This window comes from Parus major, chromosome 5 (assembly GCF_001522545.3).
Source record: "Parus major isolate Abel chromosome 5, Parus_major1.1, whole genome shotgun sequence".
Taxonomy (NCBI): domain Eukaryota; kingdom Metazoa; phylum Chordata; class Aves; order Passeriformes; family Paridae; genus Parus; species Parus major.
The window spans coordinates 48,004,329-48,028,613 of record NC_031774.1 but is presented as its reverse complement, the minus strand read 5'-3'; the positions used below and the strand labels follow the sequence as shown (position 1 = coordinate 48,028,613).

General features: G+C 39.7%; 1 protein-coding gene across 2 annotated transcripts; it reads right to left on the bottom strand.

The window, feature by feature from the left end:
* Positions 1-1,197: 1,197 nt before the first annotated feature.
* BDKRB2 (bradykinin receptor B2) lies at positions 1,198-23,077 on the bottom strand. 2 transcript variants are annotated; one of them, XM_015632181.3, is made up of 3 exons: positions 22,949-23,077; positions 22,647-22,709; positions 1,198-3,521 (listed from the first exon to the last, which is right to left on the bottom strand). In XM_015632181.3, exon 3 carries the CDS (start codon positions 3,517-3,519, stop codon positions 2,377-2,379), a length of 1,143 nt encoding a protein of 380 aa, XP_015487667.1. In that variant the 5' UTR covers positions 3,520-3,521; positions 22,647-22,709; positions 22,949-23,077; the 3' UTR covers positions 1,198-2,376. The 2 variants fall into 2 exon arrangements, with proteins under 2 accessions (XP_015487667.1, XP_015487668.1); XM_015632182.2 differs by lacking the exon at positions 22,647-22,709.
* Positions 23,078-24,285: the final 1,208 nt, after the last annotated feature.

The window sequence follows — 24,285 nt, the reverse complement described above, 5'->3', positions numbered from 1 at the left end:
TCTCAGGACAAAGTCTAACCTCATTTTACCAGAAGTCTTCATATTTTTTCATGTTTCTGTAAGAACACAGCCGAGCCAAGTGTGACTGGAAACTGTCAGTAGGTCAAATGTAGCTTGGACATTACTCTTTATTTCTCGGGGTTTTTTGTTGCGTGTATAAGTGGTGCATGTGAATACCACAAATGTGTCATCACACTGAAGAGTCAGTAAAATGTGAATTAAATAGTCTGTGAGCTGACACTATCTGTTCTGTGATGTGCAGAAGCTGCTACAGGGACTTTCCATTGTTGCTGGTGTCTTCATAGGACCTTGAGCTATCAGCAGGCAGAGAAAAGCTACCAAAAATGTTTCAGTACTCTTAGCTGCCTTAATTCTGATTTAAACTTCCAAAGGGACAGAGGGCAGTCAAGAGCACTCAGAAATGGGCCCTGAAAAGAAAGATCTCAAAGTAGCTAAAATTCTGTTTTCTCAGCTCACTTTCCTTTGGTGTAATGGGAAGTGAAGTAAGCATCTGGAACAGTTGAACTTCTGACAAATCATTCCTTAGTAATAGGATACAGGCTAGAGAAGAAAATTCCAGGAAGTCTCATTTCTCAAAGTACTTTATTTTCTTTTGTACATGCTTACTGCATAAAAAAAAGCCAACAAAACAAAACCAAAAAGTGCCTATGTATTTACATTATTTAAATTAATGTGATGTTACCATAATAAGATTTTTATATTTTACAACTCAGTACCAAATACTCACAAATACCTTCTTTTGCCTCAGTAACCTCTGTATGGAGTTCCTTTTGTGTAAGGGTTGCATGAACAGCACGCTCATGGATGAGACAGTATGATAACACTGGATATGACAGAAAGCCTTTCAGTGTTTCGTCATAGTTGTCCTCGTTGCTTCAGACAATAAAAAGGGTGAGCAAATAGAAGTATTTATGACATAGGATTGTCAAAGGAAAACCATGGAAATTGCACATAAATCATATACAGTGATCTAACTCCCATAGTCTTTAAATCACATCTGCACACTTCTACTTTGTGGTTTAGTTATTTGAAGGTTTAATACAAATTTCTCATTTTAAATGAGCTTTATTTCTCCATTCAAACTCTGATGGATAAAGACCATGTAGTTGCCATCTGAGTTTACTCATGTCACCAAACTCCATTTCCCTTGGTAGCTTTAAAAGCTGTAACCTTAAGTGCTTTGAAAAGAACAAAGACTGTTAATTTCAGCATATCTTACTTCATCTTCCACTCAGTTTTGATCAAGGTTCCTAGAGGTTAAAGTGCATACTGACAATTCAGTACACTATGAAGGTTTTATGTGTATCATCAAATTATCTCAAAAATACAGTCCAATTGGGGAAAAGCAATCTCATGTTAAAATCTCACAGATTAACTCTACAAATAAAATGTAGGTATTACTAGAATCTGAAAAGGCCATTCTTGAATACTCTGAGCTTTCAAGACCCCTGTTATCTTCAGTTAGATTTCTAATGTAGTTAGGTAATGCTCTCCTTCATATTCTCAGTTTCTTCTGTTTGTGAGATTATACCAGTTGTGCTGAGCTTTTGTATATCCATTGAATAAGATTAATTATGCTTTGTGAGTACTAAAAACCTGAGTCTCTGAGCTGAAGCGTAAGCATGAATATAAATAGCATTCACTCACTCAAAAAGTGTAAGTGAATGCTTTCACTCCAAGGCAGAAGGGGTAAAGAATCTTCTACGAAGAAATCCCAGCTAACTTCATGCAGACGGGTGTGGGTCCCCTTCCACTACTGCTTTACCATTTTTTCAGCTACTTTTCATACGTACTTTCTTGTGTAAATCTGTAACTAGCCAGAGCAGTTGCAAAAAGGCACTGCTTGTCAATGAAGAAATCAGATGGTTTTGGATCACTGAAAAGAGAAATTAAAAGCCAAAAGGATGGCCACATCTAAAAACGCATCCTACCGGATTCACTTAAGAGAACTTACTCAAATGCAAACCCCTCCCAGATCAAACATCTTATCTAACTCACTATTAGGGGGGCCATACGTAGCTGCATAATCCTGACAACAGCTTCTGTACTGGGGCTCTCTTCAGAGAATTTTATGTACACCTTAGAAAAACATTCCCAATAATGTGTGCCAAGTTTCATTCAGCCATGAAAATAAGTAAGTAAGTAAGTAAGCTACAAAATTGGATTCGATCATGAAAAACATCCACTAACATTAGAAGCAGGTCTCTATGGAATTTTCATTAAGAACAAACCATTGTTTTCCCTCACGTAATGAACACTACCATGTTTTTACTCTGTGGACCTATAGCAGATGGATATGAGTGGAGACTGATATGTTAGAAGCCTTTCTTCCTTTAAGGATTTCCTAAAATTATGCTATTGGGGTAATGGCAAAACAGACTTTTTCCTTGGGTATTCACTTGAAATGGAAGTTCTTAAAGTGTCCAGGGAGTTTTCCATTTGCACAGACTGTAATTTTCTGCACCTCCTTGTGAACAAGCCCTCGTAGAATTCCACAGCCTTCTTCTGGAAGTTTTTCCCAATAATCACATACAAGACTGGATTCAGGCAGCTGTTGCTAAAGGAACAGTATGTGGCTATCTGGGTCAGTATGTCATTGATCTCTGCCAGGCATTTGAGAGTGGGTGAGAAGTAACGGATTGTGTCCATGAATGTGGTGATCTGGAACGGGAGCCAGCAAATGATGAACACCAGGAGAACAGCAAGGATCAGCATGGTGGCTCTCCTCTCTGTCTGGACTACCTTCATTTTTCGTAGCTCACTGCTTCGTAGGGCTTTGATGATTTGCACAGTGCAATAGGTAATTACACAGAGTGGGATCACAAACCCCACAATATTCAGCAAGCAGTTGTTGGTGAGCTCCCAGTAACTGGCTGGGTAAAGAAGAGCACAGGCTGTGATGTTGAGCTCTTCAAAGTAATGCAAATTTCGAAACACCATTGTAGGTGAACACATGAACATTGCACATGTCCAAATTATAAAACAATTCCATTTGGCACAGACGGTTCGTCTCATCCGCCCAAGAGACATGGTTTTCACCAAGGCCAGGTAGCGGTCAATGCTCACTAGTGTCAGGAAATAAATGCTAGAATATAAGTTCATGTGACTCATTATGTTGATGACTTTACAGAGAAACAGGCCAAAAGGCCACTGAAAATGGTTAGAAATATTAATGGCCCAGAAAGGTAAAATACAGACCAACAATAGGTCAGCAAATGCCATGTTTGCTAGGTAAATTTCTGCCACTGTGCAGCTACTCTTGTGGAAACACAGAACGGTGAGTACAAAGAAATTTTCTATTGATCCCAAAATAAATATAAACCAGAGAAATCCAGGCTGAAAATCCAGTAGCCATTTCCATACATCTGCATTAACACATTCATACTGATCTGTCTGATTCACTCCTGAATTATTGTGGAAATATTCTGGACTGACTGTGAGCTCCTGAGTGGTCATGCTGTACAGCTGAGTAACATTTTCAGTTGTGATGGAAACCATTTCTGTGAAGAGAAAAAACAGGTGACATAAGATTGCTACATCTAGCTCATTGCTGCAAAAGAGAAATTATGAAGAGCTGTCTTTTGCTTTTCCTAGTGTCCTAGAAGTGTAGCTTTTGAACAGGCCTACAGTTCCCTGGGTTCTTCTCACAGACACTGGGTGTGTCTGTGGAATGTTTTACAGACTACATTGCTATGGACTGCCTGGACGCACTTTGGGCAAGTAAAACAGGGGGGATGTAGCAACAACAGATATTGTTATGAATGGATTAACTGAAGAGAACATTTAGAAGACTTTATTCACTAGGACTGTGCTGCAGCAAGCCTTTGTTAATTTGTTGAGGATGTTCATCATTAGTTTGTCTTCTTATCTCTTTATTTCATTAGCCATGGTCTCCTAAAGTACCTGGTGTCTCAAGTCGCTCATGGTAAAACTGCTAGTTCTGTGTCACATCCTGCAACATCTTACACCCTCCCCTGCAGAGCAAGGATTGAGTGGAATTCAGTGGTGCTTCCTCCCCAAAGAACACCATATATTTTCCCAAATATTTTGACTGTACAATAAACAGACATTTAGTTTGCAGCTCTAGTTTGCATTGAGAACGATGAGAAGGCCAGCAGTGTGCCTTTCTCAGCTTCCCACTGGAATTGTCTGTGTATTTCTGTCTCTGTGTTACAGTCTCCTTCTGCAGCCAAGTCACAGAAGAGATAAATGGTACAACTTTCATGAGGGAGCTCAGTTTTAAGAGGTGTGCAGTGGATGGGTTGGCAATTTGGTAGAGCCAGTGGCCATCCTGTTAGCCAGGATCTGTTTGCAGTCAGCCAGCTTGGGTGCAAGAGCACAGTCTGAAAACAAGAATACAGTAAACATTCTACATATCAGAACAGCCTGAGATCATACAGGGAGCTATTTATGGGCAGAAACATCAGATATGTACTTAAATGTTATTAGAACCAAACAGAAGTTGAGTGTACAGCATCATTCACTACTGATAAAATGTTAACTGTGTTTTCTTGTTGCTGTGTTCTTGGATAATGAATGCTGAGATATTATTCAAATGCAAGATTGGCTTCCCAGATCTGTACATATAATTCTCTGGACTGAGTGATGGAAATTCTGTTCTTTTTTCTTCAGGTCTTTATAATCACCACTGTTTATATTATCATTTGATTGGAAGCTTTTCAAATGTATTTTTAATTAAGACATTTGTCCTATTCAATTCATAACTTGGCAGTGAAAAGGGAACACTTGCAATTCTTCAAAGGATGAGGGTTCTCAACTTGTTTTCTTGTTGCTGGAATTGTTGACTGGTAAGTATCAGTCCTTAATATGGATACAGAAATTTGGCTATTGGTTGCAGAATTGATGGAAAATGATGGTCATATTTTGTGTAGTTTGTGTTAATAAAACACAAATGTAGCACTTAAATATCTCAAAGCCTAACTTGTGTGGATGTGAGAGCTGCAACTAACAAACTGCAAACAGCAGTTTCAAGTCTCCCTTTCTTTCTATGCTGGCACTTTTCATTGTAAAAAAAAATAGGAAGTGAAATACTAATGGATGGCCAACAAGAGGTCATCTGAGAATAAAGACGTTCTGTTGCCTGATGCAATTATCAGAAACTGTTTTTTCTGTTGGTCATAGGCTATGAACCAGCAGAAAAAAAATAAATTGTAAGTGCATTATTTTACACTTTGAGGTTGGATGCATGCACATATTTAACAAGATGAGCATTAGTAATTCAGAGAGTTGTCACAAAGGCCATGTTGGCTTTTCCTGTGATTTTCCCTCATTCCATTAATTTACAGAATTTAATTTACAGCAAATAGCAGCTCCAAAACTGCATATTGATTTATCTGTATTTTCTCTGCAATTAATCTCTTTCAGATTTTAGTTTTAGAAGGGAAAGACTTAGAATTCTTTAAAATAAGTTAGTTATATTATATTACTATGGTCTAGGAACAGTGTGCAGAGACTAGCTAGGATGTCACCAAGTCCATGACATGGGGCTTCTGGCCATGTCATGCCCAACCTGCTTCCTTGGTCAAGTCTCATGTGCTTCCATAATGCATTGCTAGAAATGGGGGAGTGAACAAGGTAAAATGCTAATTATCAATTTACAATGTTTAGGGTTAAAATTATGTGCTCAGTGCTATTCTATATCACACAGGAGACTCATTTAAAGTATGTGATTGCTGAATAAATTATGATTGACAAAGCCACAGCTTAGAGAAGGCAGTGATTTGCTATTTTCTTGTCATATTTTGGTGGAAATAAATGTGATTCTTTCACACATTCTCTACAAGTACTTTCTGTGCAATGCAAGACAAGCTAATATCTCAGCAGGGACTTTCAATAAAATTTTATGTGGCAGTCTTGATTGAAATACTGCCCTGCTGAAGTAATCTATCATTACTGATTCTGAGGGACCCCTGTGGGGGCTGAATTTGAACCTGATGGAGTTCACATCCTTTTGTGAGTTACCTGCTCCTTGACAATCTGTAAAACCCACTGTCAGTCATTATCTTGTGTTGTTCTGGAGTATTTTTTTAATAGCATTGGGAACAAATGGCACGGTTTTGGTGGAGGGTGTTTCAGGGTGGTGAAACTGGGCACTCACAGGTGTCCTGTGTGGGAGGCAGTCATGGCCTGGACAGAGTTGGTGGCAAGCAGCCCTGTGTCTCCTGCAGACACTGCCCTTGCCAAGGCAGGAGGGCTCTGGGGCCGGCTCATGGGGACACTCTGCGTGTTGGCATGATCCTGCCAATGCTGCAAATGAGGAACCCTTGCAGAGGGACTGGGAGGAAGGGGTTAATCAGCTGTTGGACTGTCATTACAGGCAGGTGGAGATGGACCCCAAAAAGGTGTTGGTGACCAGTGCCATAGCCTAAAACTCTGAGGGCTGGGCAATCACCAGGGCACCTTGGTGTCTCCTGCCAAACTCACGGGATGTCCTGCTGGTCAAGGACTGACCCACACATACGGCTCTGGAGGGAGCACGCCAGAAGACAGGCATGAGTTAATCAGCAAGCCAAGGAGAACACCTAGAGTCCAGCAGAGTGGTTAATCCTAGAATGTGGAGGGAAAAATCTCCATGTGACAGCAATACATGCTGGGGCCTATAGAAGTTCTTGAAAGAAAAGGAGGGGAATATGTTGAATTGGAACAAAAAGTGCTCTAAGGATGAAGAGATATGAGCTAAGGAAGGGAAGGAGAGGGGAAATGTTAATGCTGCTACTGGGTTAATGAAAGCTCCAGCACTGCTTTACTCCCCAGATGGAATGCTGCTTCAGGTGAATGTTTCTCATCATCTCTTTTGGGTCTGGGTGAAGCCCTACAGCTGCTGAACTCATGACTATATTTGTATTGCTGCTGGTGTTAATCTGTCCTTGTACTATGCTAAACATTTTCATACAGTGAATTACTAAATGTCTCATGACGGTCTCAGTCATGTCTTATACATGGACAAGTTCTGAAATGTGCAATAAGAGTTCAGGTTATTTCAATGTTACCTGCAGCAATCTACTCTGTGAGAGTAAGAGAGAGACTTTGTAATGTATATTTTACAGCTTTTGTGACTTTACTGATTACATGTTTTGTAGAAACAAGATGTGAAACTTGTAATTAGTATATACTGAGATTGTTGTAATATTAACCTTGTTAATTTAGTCCTCAGAGACAAGAGGTGGAGCCTAAAGCAGATAAATGCTGTTATGATGTTAACTGTTATAATGTTGATTGCTGGAGCAAAAGAGAGAATATTAAAAAGCATAGGAACACAGTCCTGATGTTTTCCTACACAGTCTAATTTGCAAGGACAGAGTGGGCTCAAGGCCCCAGTAGTCTTCTCCAAATGAAGAATTCCTTTGATGGATGATCATCCATGATGAAAGTTGCTTAGAAAGCCACCTTATTTTCCATTAATTTCAGAGTTGTCTTAGCAGGGTGTGTGGAGTATAGGTACGACACCCAGACTGTAGCATCCTTAGCAGAATTTTACAATTACCTGGTTTGCATTAATTGCTGTCAGTGGCCAAAAGTGTTTTTGGATACATACAGCTGGCTTGCCATACACACATACAGCTCCACGTACGGCTGGGGCTCAGTGGCACAGAGGAGAGGAAAAGATGGGAGCAAAATTATGGGTTTGAGTGAGTGGCTGCAAACTGAGAGGCACTGGCTGGCTTCTGACATGGTGATATTTTAGAAGACGCGTCAGCTGGAGAAAGAAATATCAAGGGCTGCTCCAGCCTCTGCTCTGACTCTCTGTTTCTATGCAGAGCCCAGCCTGCTTTGACGCTTTGTATTTTTCAAGTTTGTCCTCCTGAATATCTCTGAGCCCAGCTTGGGCAGCCAAGTGTCCCCTGATGGTGCCTATTTGCCAGGCAGCCTTGCTTCTTCATGTTAATATAAATCTACATCAAATGTAACACAGGAGCTGCTAGAGCCACGAGAGGAAAAAAGGATGTTAGCCTGACAGATCTGCTGTGACTGAAATGGGAGATAGCTGGAGTTCAAAAGCTGCTGAAGGTAAGGGAGGTCTTCTGCAGTGTGGTCTGTGCAAGGATGCCTGGAGATCCTGCTGACTCCATGCAGGTACCCCTGCTGCCCTCAGGAGCTGGGACTGTAAACCTGAGAGGCCCAGCAAGTTGTTAGGAGGCTGTAGTGGTGTCCCCTAAACTGCCTCATTTGTGACCATCAGACAGGTATTTGCTGGCCAAGGAGAGAGAAGTTTATTTTAACAGCTTTGGAGGATTTGGTTCCCGGACAATGTCCATTTTTGAGGAAAAGGTGTATTTTTTAGTTTAGTATTTTTTTTTTAATAATAGAATATAACAAAACAATCTCAACACATATATTCTTCAGCCACACTGACAGGTCTAGCAGGCCTGATGCACATGTGGGATGGCATAAGCAGAGGCATTGCTCAGCAAGAAGTCAAAGATGTCCTGGGAGATTGAGTTTCAGTGGCAGATCCTTGCATTCAGAATTTAATGTCAACAAAAATACAGGTAACCCATCCTGTTTATAAATCTATACCTTCTCTATAAGGTTTATTTTCAAAGCTTCTATTTCAGCCTGGTCTTCTTGAAACTTTTTCTCCTGAAAAAAAAGCACCTTTGTCATCTATCACCAGTTCACAGATACTTTTATTTCCACCTAATCCAGGCCCAGTGGGACTGACTGTTCATACCCTTTTATTTGGCTTCAGAATGGGTTGGGTTTGTATCTTTAGCTGGAAGAACACTGGAAGGTAAAACTGTGTCACTCTTGTGGCATCTCTGAAACATTCTCTGAATGCCCTTTTAATTCTGTTACTGTGGAGGCATGAGTTATTTTGGAGAGGTAGAAGAAGTGTGGGAAACATTCCTAAAACGCTCTGCTTTTACAGATCCCACAACATTAATTTTTAATTTCTAATCTGTGTGTAATGAATCTCTAATGGGCTTTACTACATTTGAGGTTGTAGATCAGTGGACACTTTCTGTGGCAGTGTTAACTTAAAGGTTTCCCTCTTTTCATTCTCTCCTCACTGTCCCTTTTACCCTACGGCTGCCCTCGCGGTTCATGAGGCTTCATGTTGAAACAGATTCAGGAACTCGCCTGGGACAAAAATAACCTTGTAAAAGAAAAGAATTCTTTTTAAAACAAATCAGCTCCATAACTAGCCAGAAAATCATGACAGTAAAGACAACATACAGAGGAGCTACCTCTCAAAAGTGTAACTTTTAGATATTATTTGTTGTGTAAGCTTGAGGCACGCCATGAAAAGAAACTATTGCTCCACAGTTACTGTTAAAGGTATCTGCATCAACTATGTTAGGAAAAATGTGGGCAGGGAGAAAGTTATTCTGTTAGTTATTTCTATAACAATGAAACTACGGTGAGAAGAGGCTACTATTTTCTCCCTGTGTGGGAAATGAAGCCACGCAATTCCAGCTAAAGAAAGGTGTGGAAAGAGCAGAAGTCAAATCAAGTGCAACGCAAAACCTATTTTTTATATATAACTTTTATGCAAATCCCTTTGCATAACATATTTTTTTCCAAGTGGAAATCTTGAATATACTTATTTTAAACTCTTCAGGGTTAAAATTTCCTAAAAAAAAAAATTCCTATACTTTTTAGCTTTAGAAACATGGAATGTTATTTTTCAATGCTCTTTACAGAGCTCAGGCAATAACTGTGATGACTCAGATAAAAGTTATCTCTATGTTAGGTAGTTATAACTGAAATGGAGAAGAGCAGCATGGGCTGGACTGTGGTGAGAACTGGAAGGAGAAGGAAAATATGAACTAGCTCAGAGAGAAGTACTGTCCTGATCTCAGGACCTTGGTATAAGGGAAAGAACTAATTTCATTATAAAGTTTTGCTTTAGTTCAGGTCTGGTGATGATGTTTGAGTCAGCCAATGTTTGACCTCTGACTTGCTGCCATCAATATTTTAGAAACTTTTCTATTAAAATGACTTACAAAATATTGCAAATGTCACCAAAGCTGGAATTTTCTGTCATTCTAAATGAGCAATTTTACTAAGATTACTTTACAAAAGTGAGTGAATTCAGTATCTCCTGTGAAAATTTCTCAGATGAGCTGTTACAAGGCTACATGGGCACATCCCATGGGACCATGGTGGGCACAATGACTAGATGGAGCACTCTTGCCATAAAGGTTTAGTTGCAGTTTTATTGCATGTTTTAACTCACTGGGCTTTTCTTTGGATCTATGTAACTCCTTTTGAATGGAAATCTTTCACAGATCCTGGCCTGTAGAAAATATCCCAGGAAAATGTTGCTGTTGGTGATACACTGAGTGAGGACCTTCCTTTTGCAGAGAAAGGCTGCATCAAAGCATCGTTAAATTACAAAGGGAAGAGTGTGAGTAAATAAGTAATAGGAAATGCCAAATCCATTGAACACTGCTCTAGAGTTGTTTTAAAACATATCATAGCAAGGCACAGCTTGGATGAACAAATGAAATATGAAGATAAACAATGAAATATGAGGATAAACCCTCTGCTAATATTAGAGAGGGTTTATAAAAAAAAAAATAAAGGAGATCTGCAACTGTGGGGCCATCAAGAACTGAAAATGTGATACCTACAAAACATGTGCATGGTGATGTGCTCACAGCAACAATTCCCTCAGTTAAATTTAGACCTGAATACCTGCTTTAGCATTTAGTTTTCCTGAAGATTTCTATTATGTTAATGCTGTGCAGCTTTCCCCATCCCTTTTGTACATGATGGGTCAGTAAATAAAGCAGAATTATCCTGAAGTAGAACTTCCTGTACTTCTCAGCCACTTTTATAATTGTAGTTCCAGAGCAGAGAAAGAATTTTAACTGCTCTGGAAACAAGTATCACTGCCTTTCACATCCTCCCAGTACACACTTCAATCTCTGCTGTTCAAACAGCTTAGAAAGCTTAAGCTGTTTTGACTTAGAGTTATTTCTTCCCCATCTCCAGCTTTCTCAAGACAGTATATGTCTATGAAGAAATTAAATATATGAAGGTCTTAAATCTAAATGTTAAACAAATTTGTTTATTCCATTTGTTCCTCTCTTTTGCCAGTTTGCTCCTTTCTTTATAGTCATTAGGCAGATGAAAGATCTATTTCCAAATCTCTATTCTGTTTAACTTGGAATAAAATCTGGAAACTGGGTGATTCACATGCCTGTGTAGATGCCACAAGCTTATTGAATAATGTTGATTGAGAGTATTTATCTTTATGAAGATATTTCCAGTTAGTATAAATACTTAAATAGATATCAAATCTGAATCTTCCATCTTTGGAAATATCATCAGTTTGGAGGTTTACAATGCCAATCTCACAACTCCTTCTCCCTCTCCTTGTGAATACTTGCTACTCTTCTCTTTAGTTCTTGAGGATTTTGATCTTCTTGGACCCACCCAACTCCTGCTCCCTTAGACTTAATGTGGCTCTGCTCCACAGCCTGGTGTCCCTGAACCAAGGTGATAACTTTCTGACTCTAGCAGCAAAGCACATAAATCTTACACAACACAAGTCACAGCCAGATCTACACTTTTCTGTGTGTATTGTAGTGTGTTTGCTTAAAATGTTTTGACAACTGAGAAGGAAAATATTAAAACAGGAGAAAACTGACCACAAGCTCACCCTGCAAGGCTGGCAGGATATTTTGGTTTGTTTCTTTTCGCATTTCCCATATGAGAACAGGTAAGGAAAACCATGACTGCTCATTGTCCAGAGCTCAGCCAACAATTAGCATTTAGGTTAGTGTCAAGAGAGTAAGAAATCTAGGAGCTGCAGTAGGAGTGGGACTGCAAAAGCAGCAATGAAGAGCAGTCATCCACATCAATTCATCTTTGAGAACATTTTCATGGGAGCCATGCATGGAGTAAGATTCAGCCCACACCTAGAGTTCAGGCTAGGGCTAGGGGAGTCACAGGCTATATCTGCTCTTTCAGAGAGAAGGTGAGCCCTGTCAGGCCCATGTGTTTATGTGTTTATCACACTTCTGACACCGAGTCTTACCAGTCCTCTGTGTTTTCACATGTATGTGATCTTGGGTCAGCCTACTCTTGCATATTGCTACCTTGAAATTTGTTGTTATCATTTGCTTTCAGCAAGCTCTGAGCTTAAGGTCTGCAGCCATGTCTGACTTGTGATTTTTTGGGTTTTGTTTACTTGATTTTCCTATTTGGTTCAAAATGAGGTTTTGCATTTTCTATTGTTAGCTGGAAGGTCTCCTGTGAAGAGTAACTATAATCAGACTGTGGTTTGCTTACATTTTTAAGATTTGCAGAGTTTATGCTTGACATTGGATCTGTTGCTGAGAAGATGACATATATATTAATAGAATTTATTCCCATTCCTGGTTCATTGCCCAGCTTGATGATATCTCCCCTGGTTGAACTGTCTTGCAATGCAAACTGCACAGTTGTGCAGTGAGAGAAGCAGCCAAAGCAGTGCTCAGAGTGAAAACAACATGCCTTGGCCCCAGGAACCTCACTGGGCTCCCTGTTGGGTGTCAGTGACTGCAGGGAAGCCCTGTCTTGTCCAGGGGCAGAAATCTTGTATGTCCCTTAACACTTTGCACTCATGGTGTCTGACTACAAAGCTGAATGATCACAGCTTGCACAAATTAACTGAAGCACAAAGACAAATAAATGAGTTTTATAATATGGCATGTAGAAATACATGCAAATATGGCATTTTTCCAGGTTGGAAAAATGTCAAAGGTGGTTGTATCTACTCCCCCGAGCTCTGCAGGTGCCACAAGTATTCTCTGCTGTAGGCAAGGGATTGCTGTACCCCATCACCACTACAAAATTAAGTGCTTAACACACTAGCATTGTGAGAGCAATTTAATATCCATTGCAGGAGTCTGATACCATGTGAAATAGCAGGTCTGATGGTATCAAACAGTACAATGTGCCTCTCAAATGGTGGACAATACCCTGAGCCCAGTGAATAGCTAAGGACTCCAGTAGTAAGGAAATGAAATGCTAGTGATCATATCAAGATTACCTTGTGCACTTAAATTATATTTCTTTCTTAAAGCAAGAATTTCCTGCTTTAGAAAACAGCCTTTCCTGAAACCCAGATAGCTCAAACCTATTGCAAAAGCCAGGCCAAAACCAGCTAACCTGGAAAAGAAAAAGGTGAATTTTCACCTGGCTGATGACAGCTTTTGGGACATGAGGTGGGGGAACCGAGCCATTCGAGGTGGGGGAACTGAGCCATTCATAGTGTGCGTTCTTAAAACTGATCTTGGGGCTCATCTAGTTTAGATACAGTCTTGATCTCAGTATGGAAGACAGGAGAGCACAGATGAACCATGCCAGTGATGTAAATTGATTGATGTCTTCGTTACAGAGGACAATAGGAATGTTCTGCAGGGAGAGGTGGACAATATTATAAAGTCTCAGAGGAGGAATGTTAAGAGGAAAAGGCTGTAAGTCCTGAAGCATATCGGTCCCCCAGGAATGTTAGTGATTCTTTTATTCACTTTGCTGTAGTGGAGGCACAGAAGAGCTGTTTGGCAGTGCACAAGCCTCCACTCAAGGCTGCCTCCCTGACGTGCACGTGGATGTCCTCTAAAGCTTTGCTCGTTGATGAATTGCTCCCACCAGACCTCCTCAGCCCCATTCCGCCACACCTTTCTCTTAGCAACTGAAATGTTGCTCTTTTCCCTGGGTAACAGCATTAGGTTCTCATGACTGTAAAATGTGAAGGTCTAATGGCCTAGTAGTATTTGTCAGTATTGGTCCCTCTGAGCATTAAATATTTAATGGAGAGATTTGCCTTTCATGTGAACTGGCTCTGTGCCCTGAAAGCACTTTACTTCTAGCACCTTGAGGACATTTTGGCAGCTATTTAGGAAAAAATAAGAGATTTGCCATCTCGAGTGCCTCCAGTCACTATAATATTTACACTATTGTCATGTATTTGCAATAACACAGCATCTCCTGCACATTTTCAGCACTGTCTTTCACAGGTGTGGCCTTTGAGGAAAGACCAATTGTCTCCAGCAGCAAAGAGCTCCCAAAGAAGCTCACAGTATGTGTGACTGGCTGCTGTCACAAAATCTAATAATGATTTCTTTGACAGCTACTGCTTTCCTCATTTCTTATCATACAGGTAACTGATGATTTTACTCTGCTGTAATTAGCAAAAACATAAAAGAGGTTTTAACCTGTCACATTGTGTCTGAAAACCACATTTGCAGCTACACAGTCATCCCTGCCAGCAGCTGGATGTTTTAGCCACCACTGCTGTTTCCATTGCTGAGCATTACTGATGGCTCTGAGCAGGCAGAGGAGCCCTTAGTACAGAAGGCATCACAGGCAGAATCTGTCCTCCCTGTAAATCAGTAATAATGCCTTGTGTTCTCTTAATGCCTCTCACCACAGGGATATATGGACAGCTTCACTGAGTAATGGTGCAGTTTCCTAACAGCACTTCAGGCTCTGACAACAGAACAGGCTAAAAGTGTCTAACTAAAACTATATAATGCTTAGGTGAAATTTTGAACAGGTGAAATTCAGAAGAAAGGATATTTTCCCAGGTTATTTGGGTTAGCACCTCTAACACACCTTTCTGAAGGTGGTCCTAGTTTAATTTAGAACTTCTGACAACAGCTACACTAATCTCAGTTGTCAACCTCCTGAATAGGATTTCTTGTGGATCATCACAGAACACGGTCCCTATCTTCACTGATTTTTGTCATGGAAGGCAATAAAAATGTGACATTATGCTCATTGTCTAAATGACAGGTTGTCTTTATTAAAGAATTTGAGTGTTTTGTTTATTTTAAAATTCAAATTATTTTAAAAACTAAAATCAGAATGTGGCAGTGCAAGCAATGGTGAGTTCCCTTCTCAAGGAGAAGCCTAGTCTGTAATGTGCCTCATTTCTTAAATGCTAAACTTCAGAAAGCCATTTTGCCTTGTCCTTCCTAGGTCAAACACATCCTCTTATGCTGTTGTTTCTTGAGCAGCTGGGACAGTCATTTCATATTATTTTCGTGTATCTGCTCCTCACTTTGCCAGTACATGAAATATTTGCAAAGAGAAAGAGGTCAGTTTTCAGATAGCATGGCTAGAAATCACAACACTTTATATATTGTAGAGAAAAGCTCAAACACAGATGTAACTGTTAGAAATGGTGTGTAATTCACACTATAATGAGCTTCAAACTGTATTGCAATTATCTTGATAGTAACAGCAGTAACAGTAATTAGATATAATACAAATGGAGCCTATTTTTCTACTGAAAACCCAGGGGAACTCTAATGACAGTTCTTTAGTAAGAATACACCCTATCTCTATTAGAACTTAAATATTCAAATGCAAGCTGACAGGAATTTGGTGATTGAACTGTACAAACATGGATATGACTTTCAACACTGAGAGATCTTGAAGGTTCTGGACACTTCTCCAGCCAAGAAGTAGTATAATTTACAGTGCTGATTTACAACAGCCAGTGTTTTGATTTCAATTTTAATTTTGCCTTTTCATGCTTTGCCAGTGTTGAAATTAAATTGTGCATTAATTTATTGTTATCCCTCTGTTAGCAACAGGAGATGACAGAGCCCTGCTGGGACCTGGTGCAGACAGTTTGTTTTTCGCTCTGCATATACAGGTTCTGAGCACTGGTGCTCACAAAGAAGATATGTCCTATCTGCTCTTTCCAGAATGTCAGACCCAACAAAAAAATACAGGGTAACAACTTAGTTAGAGAGACAGATTCCTTAGTATATGCCATAGCTCCTTCAAAGAACTATTTTAGAACCCAAAGCTAACACAAAGACGAAATTTAATGTCTTTGTCATTGACACAGACAGTGGGATCAAGTGCACCCTCAGCAAGTTTGCCAATGACCCAAGTTGTGTGATGCAGGTGACTGACACACTGGAGGGAAGGGATGCATCCAGAGGGAAGGAATTTCAACCCCAGGGTTGGGGCAGCCCCTGATACCAACACAAGCTGGGATGGAGAGCAGCCCTGGCAAGGAGGACTTGGGGTTCTGGAGGATGAGACGCTGGACATAAGTTCACCTGCAGCCCAGAAAGCCAATTGTGTCCAGGGCTGCATCCAAAGCAGAGTGGCCAGCAGGGTGAGGAGGGGTGGTTCTGAACCCCTCTGCTCTGCTGCAGTTGCTGGATCATGTTTTCTGGTACCGTAAACTCACATATTACTACAGCTATGTAGGAGATACTTTTTAAAGTGCTGAAGGAGGGGAATTTTCATTTCCTACTAAAATGACTATCAAAACAGAACATTTCTGGAGAAACTTATTTTAAAAGAAAGATTTTTCACAAAATATTTGAGTAATATAACAGAAAATATTTTAAAGATGTCATTTCTTATCTTGAACAAAGGAGGTGATGTACTGACTGCTCACAGTTTAGCGGGTGACCCAGATCCACTCTTACTCTCTCTGGCCAGCAAAGAGTTTAATATCTTTACTAGTGGAGTAGTTTAAAAAAAAACAAACCCAAACCCAGAGACTGCAACTGCCCAATTCACTAGAGTTTATCCCTCAGGCACTTGCTTAAGAAGGAAGATGTCTCTTTCAAAATCCCTTTTTAGTGCTCCCCATTCCCAGACAGGTTTATCCTTAGTGTGTGCATTTGATCTATGGTTTGTTTTCTTGCTTTTGTTAAAAATATCAAGACCCTTCACCAATTTTCCTCTGGAACAGAAATGTTGTCCTCTGACCAGCTTTGTTAATTTTGAAAAACATTGGGATTTAAGTTAACCGTGTCACTGTTGACCTTGTGTACCATCACTTTTGCCAGCGCCGTAGAAGGGAGCACTGTGTAGAATTGTGTATGACAGTTTTCTGCAGCAGGCAGCAAAGGCTCGTGGCAGGATGTCAGGGCAGGAACAAGTGAAGGGGAAATGAGTGGATGTGAGTTCTGGAAGGGAACATAATGCTGCTGAAGGAAACAGAGGAGAAGCATTGCTGTTGGGAAGAAAGGAAGGATGAAGAAGGAGTTTATGTTAATGTTGAAATGGAAGAAAGGAAAGAAGGGAAAAAGAAGGGTTTAATTTCCTGAGAGGGTAAAGGGTTCCAAACCAAACCAAATGAATAAGGATTCTTACCTAAGTCAGGTATATGCCAGGCTTATGGGTGCTTTATCTGGGATTTTCATTTTAAAATGTTAGAAAACTTAGGTAGTTTACACCATTTGGATCCATATTTTACCCAGCTTCAAAATAGTTTAAAATCTGAAATAGTTTAATTCTTGTATTTAAAGTCAAACTTCTCTGTGATTTTTAAAAGTAATTTGACCAAAGTACTTTAATTCTAAGACAAAATTTATTAATATATTCCACTGAGCCCTTTTTTTAAACCCAGAGAGGAAAGCGTGCAGTGGAAGCTACTTAACCTGTCTGTAGAAATACACGATGAGAACAGTAGAAGTCTGGAACTTCAGATGTCTCATCCTGTACAGTTATGAGCTGCAGCATGATTTAAATGCCAATTTGTAGACTACATCTATTATAGAAGAAAATGAATTGCTGCCTTCTTACATTTCCAAAAAAGATTGTTCATAAAGTGTTGCAGGAAACACCTACACAAAACTGACTCCACTTTGTTACTTCTACTTCCTTCTACTTCTGAGAAATGTCCTTTCTGCTGACCCAGCTTACTGGAATTTATGAGCTATAAGGTGACTATTCTAAAGAAAAAAAAAAAGAAAAGTTTCTCAGAGGAAGGATATAATCAGAAGGTGAAGGCACACAGTTGTCTTATGGGACCTGCCTCCACATGCTGTTCTTAAAAAAATGTGTATGTTATAAATTAAAACTCCTGTGGACAATATCCCAGCCATTCATGATCTGCATTCATGTCTGATTCATTATAACTGCTTTAGTCAGATTGCACTACTATCATTTTAAAAATAAACTTGCAACTCACAGAGAAGAAAAAAAATACAGGCATGGAGAAAGCTCTTTAGTTTTAAACTGGTTCCCTTGTTCTGGTAAATAGCTATTCTAAATTCTTTGACTTATTTGAGTTTGCTATTTACTGTAAATCTCTATGCAGATTACAGGCTTGGAAGCAGATAAGGGTTTTAACCCTTTAACCCTAAGCTTTTGCTTATTTATCTGCCCATTGAGGGATAGTCCCAGCTCCTGATAACTTGGAAATTTTGGCATTAACTGAGAGAAGAAAAGACATCCTTGTCCAGGCAAAGGAAAATAAATTTAAAAATGCAACTGATGTTTTGATCCTAATAGATACACACATCAGAAATGTCTGATGAAAATATTTAATGATTGTTTAGCACAGTGTAAAAAATCTGGGAGGAAAGTTATGGAGGTTCGATGTAGGATCATCCCCTAGCAATGGGCAGGACAGGGATGCATAGATATGCAAAGGAACAAGTATTTTACTTCCCTGACAAGATTCTAATAATTCTAAATATGTGTTTGTGAGTGTAGATATATAGATATATGTCTGTGTATGTATATAGAGAGAAAATTTCCACAAAGCAGACACTTCCTGGTCACCTTCAGTGCCTCACATGTTTTGCCTGCTCTTTTGCTGTTCATTCAGGGAGAAAGTGGCTTGTGTGCACTCCCAGCACTAGTAGGACCAGGCACAGGAATCCTCTCTAGGTGATGCCAAGGTGAACAGCAATCTGCAAGCTGGTCTTAAGGTAAAACAGGATTCTGCATGAGGAGCACATGGGAGGGCTCCCCAGAATAGACAGTGTCAGGTAGGCTTGTGTTAGATGCCTGAATCTGAACAAATAAAGAAAGAAAAATTCATCCTTGAGCACAGGTGTCAGACAGAGATGAAACTGTAATGATAAACACCCTGGTGACACTGCTGATTGTAAGGTTCATTGGCTGAACTCAGTGCTGAACTGAAGCTGTACAGTTACAAAGGCTAGAATTTGACTTCGAGCATATTATGTGTCCCAGAGCCAGGTCTACCTGTTGTGATAGGTAAAGGAAAATGTATCACATACATGTTTGTAATTTCCTAATTTCACAGCTAGGAAAATCAGCCTTTCACAGACCTTTCCCTCTTGGAGACTGAGGCCAGAACAAGAGGATGTGTCAATAATATTTTTGTTAAGCAGGCTACCAGTGAGCAAGTCGTTCATCTCTGCTGATATATTCCTAACACCTTATCTTCTATAATCTGTCATTACTCTGTTGATGCTGATTTGGAGGACACTGCAAGCATTCAGTCGAACTAGCTTGTGTAGCTACTTGTATCTCTTTTTTCGGTGCCTCCATCTGCTTGTTTTCCTGGTGAGATGTTTGCTGCTGTCTAGCAGGTAGGACCAGGAGCACAGCTCTGGGGACACTGCCATGCTGTCTGTGTTACACTGATGGCCAGAGGCTTTGGGGATAGTCAATGTGATAAAGTCTTGCAAGCACAGGCTGTGCCTCAAGGAGCTTCTAACATAAGCAGAATCCAAATATAATACAGAGTGTAGAATATGACTTATTACAGGGAAAGACTGCTGCAGAATGAGGTGAGAGGTGTATGCAGACTGAGCCAAAATCTAGCAACAGGTACTGCAATATTTCTGTTGTCCTACTTGTTTAAGGATCAGGTCCCACTCTGATTTATGAATGCCTAACAGTTACTTTTTATAAAAATGCTCAAAGTACCTGATGAAACACCTCCAGTTTATTTGCCTGCCCACTACCTGTAGGGAGTTTATCCTTCACATCAGGAAAGGGCACATCGCTGTGTTCCATGTGTGTGGGTAGAGGGACCTGCTGCCCTTCTTTTGTAACCCATGACTCTCCAGAGCAGCAGCCAGCCCTGTGTGACCTTCAGTCAGTCAGACAGCTGATAGGAACTCTTAAAACCATGGCAGAGGTTATAAGAGGCTGCACTGGGGTGCAGTCCCAAAGGGACTTTCTGCCAAGCCAGGAAAACTGCAGGAGGAAAAGCACCTATGACCAGTTCTGCCTCTGGGCATGCATACATAAATCCTGTTAATGTTAAAAAGACCTGGCTCTCTACCATGGATCACTCACTTTTTTTTTGTGGCATTTAACTGTAATCTCAGATAAAATGGACAAGAAAAATGGATTTCTGCATTTTGAAAGCTTCATTCTCTGCCAGTTAACCATAGTCTGAACTGTGTTTTTGCAATACTATCACCATTCTGGCATACCTTAGTGTGTAAAGCTCCTGAATCTGCAGACCTGTATGATCAGATTTTTTTGCAGGGATCATCACACAAATCAACCCAACCTTGCTGAATTAAGTTGAGGAGCTAACATGTAGGAGACTTAAATACATCAAAGCAGCAAAAGTAAATCAAATCCACCCACTCAGGGAACATCAAAAGTCCTGAAGTGTTTTGGTCAAGTTTGATATAGTAGCTTTGACTTGCCTATCATCAGACTGAAGAGAAGTGCTTTTAGCAGGCAACTTTGCTCCTTGTATTTCTCTGGTCTGCATCTCATTTGTGCCTGTTCTCCAACATTTAGCTCCTAAGTGGGGTGTTGGACCATGCCCAGAGTCCCTCAGTCCCAGTTCATTAGCTTGACTTCTAAGTAAACGAGGTGTCACCACTGTGGTGATCACATGGAGTTACAGCTTGATCTGTGCGCAGCCAACCTGCGAGGCCCAAATTTAAAGCATTGCTCTCATGCTGTGTGCTTTCCCCCTGCTAGGCCAGGGCTGCGATGTCCCTGTGTCCCTGTGTCCCTGTGTCCCTGTGTCCCCGTGTCCCTGTGTCCCTGTGTCCCTGTGTCCCTGTGTCCCTGCTCAGGGCACCTGGCCAAGGGAAGAGGCTGGTTCAGGTGTGCCTCCAACCCATTCGTGGGTCAGCACCCAAAGACTGCTCCAGGGCGCGATTCCTCAGCCACCAAACTGCTACAGCCCAGAAAGGGCTGGCAAAGGACAGCTTTTGTCTGCACTTTAAAGCACTCTGTTCCTCTACAGCCGTGTCTCAGCCAGGTAGAGGCAGAACTTTCCATCTCCGTGTACAAAATGCAAGAAGGAAGGAAGATAAGCCTTTTGATAAGGTAGGGGAAAACTCCTCTCTACGGAGTACTTGAGAGGGAGGTTTAAAAAGCCACGAGTGACAAGAGAACAGGGCTTATGAATAATGTTAAAGTGGACATTTCAGCTAAACAATGTTTTTCTCTGCTTGTTCCTTATTTTCAACTTTATATTGATTAGCATTGCTAATGGGTTCAGGTGTACTTTTGCAGTTGATTTGGTTACTGAGAGAGAACTTGTTTTGAAAGCAAAGCTCTATTCTCTGATAAGTGTTCCTAGACTTGTAATATGATTTTTTTTTTCCTTCTGTGATTTTAAAAACAGTGGAATTAGAGTGCCTAAGAGATTTTTACCCCCATCTTTTAATAAAAAACAGATTATCAAACACTGGCCGTTCTTAAACAATAAATTTTAGGGTTTTCATAATGAATGTCCTAAAATTCACCCAAATTACTTTTGTTTTCTGCCTGAGAAAATACTTGAAATATTAAATAGCTACAAGAATTTTTAAAGCTGTTTTACTGTGCAAGGATGGGATTTCAGGAAGCGCTAAGTCAGTAGGAAAGCTGGTTCTTTTGTTAGAGTGTTGGAACAAAATGTTCAGGTAACACTGAGTAACTTGATTAATCTTGTTCCCACATGTTCTCAAGGGCCCAATGAAAAACCTGACAAAGATTTTCGGGATCTGCTATTCCAAGGTCCTTATTAACTTGGGCATATTTATCCATTCTGTTTGTGTTTTCACTATTCACACTGAAAACAAGACAAATACATTTCAAAATCTATAAATGAAACTGGAGTGCTAAGACACTTCTCTTAATTTTTTTCTTAAGGACTGCACATTTTCAGAGACTAGATAAAAGTCATATGGCTGATATTACTCAATATGCTGATACTTCAATCTGAAAGATTCATGTGGAAAAAGAGATTTCTTTTACCTACATAACTGTCTTCTGGTTTCTAGGAAAATATGTACAGCTGTTTAAAAGATAAAAGTGTACCCATATCTTAGAGGATGGCAACTCTAAGATTACATACAAAATATTAAAACAAGAACTCTAATGGCTGCCTATTTGAACACTTTTGGCTTTATGGCTATTTCTATTATTACACTAAGAGAGCTACTTAGGATACTGAGTAATGGAAAATGAATAGCTAAAAGTATAGCATATATTTCAATTTTTTGTTATTCTAATTACAATACCACTACTAAGCTCTTTGTTTTCATCAGCACCTTAAAAGTCAAGCTCCTACTGATTTTTTTATTTGCATACAGATTTTAAAAATAAATTAATAATGTAGCTTAAATGTCATCCAAAACCTTTCTTATTTGTAGTATAAGTTTCAAAGGTTCAGCCTTTGCCATTCAATCAGTGCAGATGAGACAGATTAGCAGTGTAAGGTACACACACATGCACTTCCACATCCTGCCCACCAAAGTTTACAATCAAAATAATAAACAGAGAAAAAATTATCAGTATGTACAGAAAAGAATTTGCCCTGGTTTCCCCCTGCTATTTTGTAGGTAATTTCTCAGCCAAAACCAAAGTTAGCTGCTTGTACTTTCTGATTATTTTTGTGAGATGAAAGAAACAGTGCCTATGGTGTGATTACAGACATGAAGTGTCATCTGCATAGCAGAAATCCTTACCCTCCAGTACATGGGACAGTCTCTGTGACAAGTGAAGTCCCTTTGGCTTTGATACACTGGACACTATGAAACAAAGCATTTTTTCTGTAAATATTATAGCTCTGCAAAACCCAACAAGTTACAAAATCACATTAGCAAAAATTATTTTTCTCCTCCATTTTCCTAGAAAAATAGCAATATCAGCTCTCTTGTCACTAAACCAGAAACAATTAAGAATGCAAGAAGTGGTTTCCAAGAAGCAAAAAACTGTGCTGAATTTAAATAGTAACTTTTCATATGAAATAGAAGTGAAAAAACATTACCTTGACTGAAAATTCACCACTGAGCAGATACAAATGAGTGAAGTGCAACACGTCTCTGGGAACAGCTCCTTCTCCAGTATGAATGAGTCTAACTCATGGTTTTACTGCCCCTCCCTGAACACAGCAGACTCATCGCTCTGTTGATGACATCATATTCTTGGATTTTCTCCCATAATGTATTGTAAAAACAATGTTTATCTACTGTATCCAGTGTGAGACCACTGATATTTTAATATGGGTGGCAAACACAAACACAGTTAAGATACCCATTGGATGTGTATGAAACAGTCATGTGTTTGTACAACAGCTCCCAGAATTGTGCATGAGCATGCACACACACACAGCTCTTATCCCCATGTGGGGTAATGACAAGTGCATTTTTTATTTTACTGGTGTTAGAGGTAAACATGCCAGCTTTCTGGAGGACTTGAATCTTTAAAACAGAAAAGATCAAATATCTCATTTGCAGTCTAAGATATCTTTTTTTCCATGGGAAAAAATTTACTGTTTGTATTCTGGAAAACACTGCTCTTTCTCTCTGACTACTCAGTCTGCTGAGAACAAGTACAGAATCCAAATATCACTTAAAGATTTAATTGGGCCAAAATTTCTTCAAGGCTATGGAAGAAATATCTATATGAATCAGAATTATAGCCAAACTCCAGAGTATACCCTTTTACTTACTACATTGACTTTCAATCTTGAAGGTCAGATAATTAACAGAGAACTAATTTTGGACTGCTTATTAGAGGCATAGATGGTTTTCCTGTACTATTTATGCAATTAAACTGAAATCTGAAATGGCAACCACAGTTGCAGAATTCCACACAAAGAACATATATTCATTCAAAGGAGAACTGAAGAGAGAAAAGAACAGTCCACTCCCTTAGTTTGCTATAAAATTCTAATTCTGAAAGTGAACAATTCAGGAAAAAAGCTGGTCTATATTGTGACTGGTGGTACTCACCAGTGAACATATCTGGCTCCCACTCTCCACTGGTTTGTCATTTACAGTTCTAGTGCAAAACACTTACTTGGTGTGTATTCTGACAGGAATCGCTGCTTTGTTTTTCAATGCTTTTCCTTTCTTTCTCTTTCTCGGAATAAAGGATGCTTGGTACATTTTCTGTCTTTATTGGATCTAGTTGAGTCATGCTCTGCTATCAGCAATACTTCCCCATGGTCTGTCCCTGATTTCCCTGCACCAGTTCCAGTTTGGTTGTGTAATCTTGAGACTCACAATCTCAAAGATCTTCATTCCACGTGTTTTTTTCAGTACTTTTTTTAACTCCTTATTCACTTGTATAAAAATTTTAGGAATACCTCTAGATTTTGGT

Excerpts from the sequence above, each read along its gene's own strand:
- BDKRB2 (XM_015632181.3), bottom strand. The coding sequence starts at position 3,519 with ATGGTTTCCATCACAACTGAAAATGTTACTCAGCTGTACAGCATGACC.